Below are 4,287 nucleotides of genomic sequence, written 5' to 3' on the forward strand. Positions count from 1 at the left end.
CTTTATGATTTAAATATTCCGTTTAAAATTTAGTGCTCAGACATGCAAATCCATTTCCAAGCATAGAGAACCCAATCAACCTCGACCTTACCAACACATTTTCACTGTCTATGTGAAATCCATTTTAAAATTCTACACTCACGACCACGTTCATTACTATAATCCAAGTAACTGTTTAGTTTTTTGTCATCTTTTTAAAATTTTCGTTTTAATGATTGAACAATATTAACCACTTCTATAATATTCACTACGTGTAAGTAGGCATGACCAAAATTACACTGTAACCGTATTTTTGACTGTAACCGGACCGTATCCGAACCGTAACCAGATCGTAACCATATAAAATGGTTACAAACCGTTACCGTTAACCATAAATATATAGTTAAATTATATTAATTATAACTGTTAATTAACTTTAACCATATCAAAACCGTTGGTTAACCGCATAGTTAAACCATAATTTGTTAACCGTAACCGTTTTAAAAACATAATAAAATATACTAATAATTATTTATTTAATATGAATCATATGATATATAGAAATATGAGTATACTAAAATAACATATTAATTATAAATAAACAATACCAATTATATTATATCATCAAATAATATCAACCTTATCATATTATCAAATAACTGTAACCGTATATAACCGTAACCGTTTGAACCGGAACTGTATTTAACCGTAACTGTTTATTAAAAGGTTATGGTTAAAGTTAAACAAAATTTCTAACCGTAACCGATGATTAATAAACCATAACCGTGGTCATGCCTACGTGTAGGATATATAAGTCGTCCAAAATTAATCTTTAAAAAATGATTTCAATGCAATAAGACCATGTTTATGTTTATCTTGGGGTGGGCGTTCGGTTTTTTGGTTTGGTTTTGATTCGGTTTTTTCGGTTTTATAAAAATGGAACCATAAAGAAACCGTATGTAATTCGGTTTGGTTTTTTCGGTTTATGGTTTTTTCGGTTTCATCAAAAATGAAACCATATAAAAATCATATGTATCACTGTTTGGTTCGGTTTCGGTTTGATTCCGGTTTTTAACGTTTATTCTATGCTTTTAAAAAATAAATAGTTGATACATAACTAAAAATAAGCATAAAAGTAAAACCTAAACATAAAAAAAAAAAAGAGAGAATCCAGATTTAGTTTTGTAAACCCTTGATAGTTTGAGTTGCGGAGACACACGTAGGGGAACAAAGACAATGACAACAAGTAATTATGAATATATATATATATATATATATATATATATATATGTTAGGAAATAGAGACTTAGGGGTTTTCGATAGATTAATAGGAGATCAATAACTATAAGCTCAATAAAGAAAAAAAATTATTGAAATTGTTATACGATATAAATTTATAAGCTTGAGAAACTATATATATCTAATTATCCTAAATTTTTATAAAAAATCAAAAAAACCATTTGGTTTTACAGTTTTTAACCAAACTAAACCTAAACTATTTGGTTAATAAAAATGACAACAAATAGATTTTTAGACTAAACCATAACCAAACCAAACCATTTATTTCGGTTTGGTTTTTTGGATTACGGTTTTTTTGGCCACCCATCGGTGATTTCTCAAAGTGTTTCTAAAAATTAAAAATATAAAAAATAAAGAAAGAGTATGAAAGGGATAAAAGATAATTTTTCAGAGTTTCTGGTTTAAAAGTGGAAGGTATGCTAACCAGAAACTCTTATACTTGCATATCTTGTTATAAGTGGTCTAAATTGTTTTTAGACTAAATAATGATATTTTAATTTTTAAAAACTTAAAAGAGATTATTAACCGATGCAGATTCTCTACCTATTTGAGAATCCAAATTTTGCATGCAACGTCACTGTTTTATTTTTAATAGAAGAAAATACAACACAAATACTGTAAATTAAATGAAATTTAAGAAGGTGGCTTATAATAAGCATAGACAGCAAACAAGCTTTGGAAAAATGTGAGAACTAGCAGAATAACTGCAGCTGAAAAAGAAAAGTATGCCCAAGGGTTATTGAAATACTTTTGTCTTAAGGTAGCCTTCAAAGAGTTCCACTTACGACTGTAATAACGGTTCACTTCGCCAGAGAGTTGAGATAGATAACCATCTTTGGGGTCAAAGATCACTTCTTTACATAACCGGTTGAACAAATCCGCAACTTCAGCATCACTCCCTAGCCAATGCTCAATGATACCAGCGTGGTGCAAGTAGCTAACATCTTCAGAAGAGTTAATTAGATTATCCATGAAGATTATGTAGGATGTTATGTTGTTGCTTGACTGGGTATGACACTGCTCGAAAGCTATAAGGTTTGAGAATAGCGACTTGGTACCTACAAAGAAACACATGAGACCTTGGTGGTTTAAGTTTTTATAAGTTTACAATGGAGTTATGGCCTATAGAAAAGTATGAGAAGAAAAACCGGTTAACTCACCGTCATGGATTAGTAGTTTGGGTATCTTTAGATAACCGTTTTTGAATTCGATATCCCAAAGCTGGCCGGTTTCTTTTCTCATGAACTTAACACCCGCGTCTCTTAGTTCTGTCACACAATGTATCAGTTGTTGTTGTTGTTTGTCTACTACTACCATTCTCATATCTTCATATGGAATCCCACGATTTGTTGTCTCACTAGATTGGATGAGACTTCGATGGAAAACATCCAAACAGTGCAACCCGCCGTTGTCAGTCAGTTCATCGGATTTTCCATTAGACTGAGAGCCCAACGAACTTTCTGATTTGGTCAGCGCCTTGCTTGTTGGCAATAGTGTTTTGAAGAACCGAACAGCTACATCTGCCACTATACCAGTTTGGTTCGGTGTACCCGGCTGTAGCCCTAATAACCGGTTGAGAACAAACAAAGGAAGTTGATTTTCCAACATTACCATGTCACGTTGTATCGAATGCATCAATCCTCGCTTCGCGAAAACCGGGTCATTGTACGCATAGCTATTTAACACACAATTAAAAAATATATTTAATAGTTTAGAAAATGGGATCTATTCAGCAATATGGATGAGATAACCGGGATAAAACCGGAAAAATTAGTAACACTAACCCGATTTCCTTGAACCCTTGAACTGTTCCCTTGAAGAGCTCGAGAATAAAGCAGCCATCAAGAACAAGCATTTCTGTGAACTCATTACTATTCTTCATATCAATGGGACCTTGGTAGCAAGCACGAGCCTCCTCCTCGAGTTCTTTCATGGCGTCAATATACATTTCGATGTTGTGCTTGGTACGTGCCATGATCATATTGACTGCCCGCCACTTGTGACGCTCCATGGGCATTAGATGTTCCTTACCATGGTGGTATGGACCAATAGAGACAGTTTGAGGCAAGTAAGACTTTTTGTCGTTCTCTTGAAGATAAAATGGAACTCTGTAGATACATAGCTTGTCCCAGCTATTTGTTGCGTCGTATCTAAGTGCTTGATCCATCTTGTCCTTGATCGAGATCACCCATTCTTCTCGTGTCTCTCTTGGCTTTTCTTCTTTTACTTCGATCTCACTGGGCTCCGCGTAAGTCTCATTATGGTTGTGCGAACTTTGGCCTTGATCACGTCTGGTAATTTCACGGAAACTATGGATAGGCACGAACCATGACAACCGTCTGTACCTTCTGTGGGTGGAAGTTGAGCGACCATCGGAAAACAAAACCATGATTTCTGCTGGTTGAAAGCTGGGGAGATCGAGAGAGAGAAAGAGAAGATAGCAATGTCAAATGTCAATGCAAAGATGTAACTGGCCACGCTTTGTTTCTCATATATTATGTGTACAAAATTCTAAATAAAAAAATAGAATGCATGAAAGATCATTAATGATTGTAATATATGAATTCAACAAGTGAGACTGAAATATCCAAACTACAAATAACATAGACGACTTTTTTTCAATTAAACTTTCATAACAAAAAGACTTAATTTATAGTGAAAACACACATGACCCAAATTTAACAATTAATTGCTAGATTAACACTCCAACAGTCCAACCTATCCTATCACTAGAATGACATAAATTTTATGTAGAAAGACTAAAATATTAATTTAAAATATTATTCAGTATATGATTTATTAAAGGGAAATTACCTAGAATATTGCATAAAAGTAGGTTTATTACTAGACTAACACGTTGAGATTTCTGTCTTACTAGAATAACACATAAAAGTTTGCAAATTACTTCTATATCTGAGTTGTATGTTTTATTACGTTTTATACCATTTATAATTAAATTTGGTTGAAAAAAAAACTTGAGATTTTATGCTTTTGATCTTGAGATCTGAT

The 4,287-nt window shown here is 33.1% G+C and overlaps 1 protein-coding gene across 1 annotated transcript; it reads right to left on the reverse strand.

Moving 5' to 3' along the window:
* LOC104711551 (UPF0481 protein At3g47200-like) lies at nt 1,912-3,760 on the reverse strand. Its single transcript, XM_010428257.1, has 3 exons — nt 3,063-3,760; nt 2,439-2,953; nt 1,912-2,336 (listed from the first exon to the last, which is right to left on the reverse strand). The coding sequence occupies exons 1-3, from the start codon at nt 3,665-3,667 to the stop codon at nt 1,912-1,914; spliced, it is 1,545 nt and encodes a 514-aa protein (XP_010426559.1). The 5' UTR covers nt 3,668-3,760.

The sequence above is a fragment of the Camelina sativa genome, chromosome 9 (assembly GCF_000633955.1).
Source record: "Camelina sativa cultivar DH55 chromosome 9, Cs, whole genome shotgun sequence".
In the NCBI taxonomy this organism is placed as follows: Eukaryota; Viridiplantae; Streptophyta; class Magnoliopsida; order Brassicales; family Brassicaceae; genus Camelina; species Camelina sativa.

What these genes read in the sequence shown, in the direction of transcription:
- LOC104711551 (XM_010428257.1), bottom strand. Translation starts at nt 3,667, where the DNA reads ATGGTTTTGTTTTCCGATGGTCGCTCAACTTCCACCCACAGAAGGTAC. An exon ending in CAAGGGTTCAAGGAAATCGG is followed by an intron (nt 2,954 to 3,062) that starts GTTAGTGTTACT and finishes TGTGTTAAATAG; the next exon opens with CTATGCGTACAATGACCCGG. An exon ending in CAAACTACTAATCCATGACG is followed by an intron (nt 2,337 to 2,438) that starts GTGAGTTAACCG and finishes GTTTCTTTGTAG; the next exon opens with GTACCAAGTCGCTATTCTCA.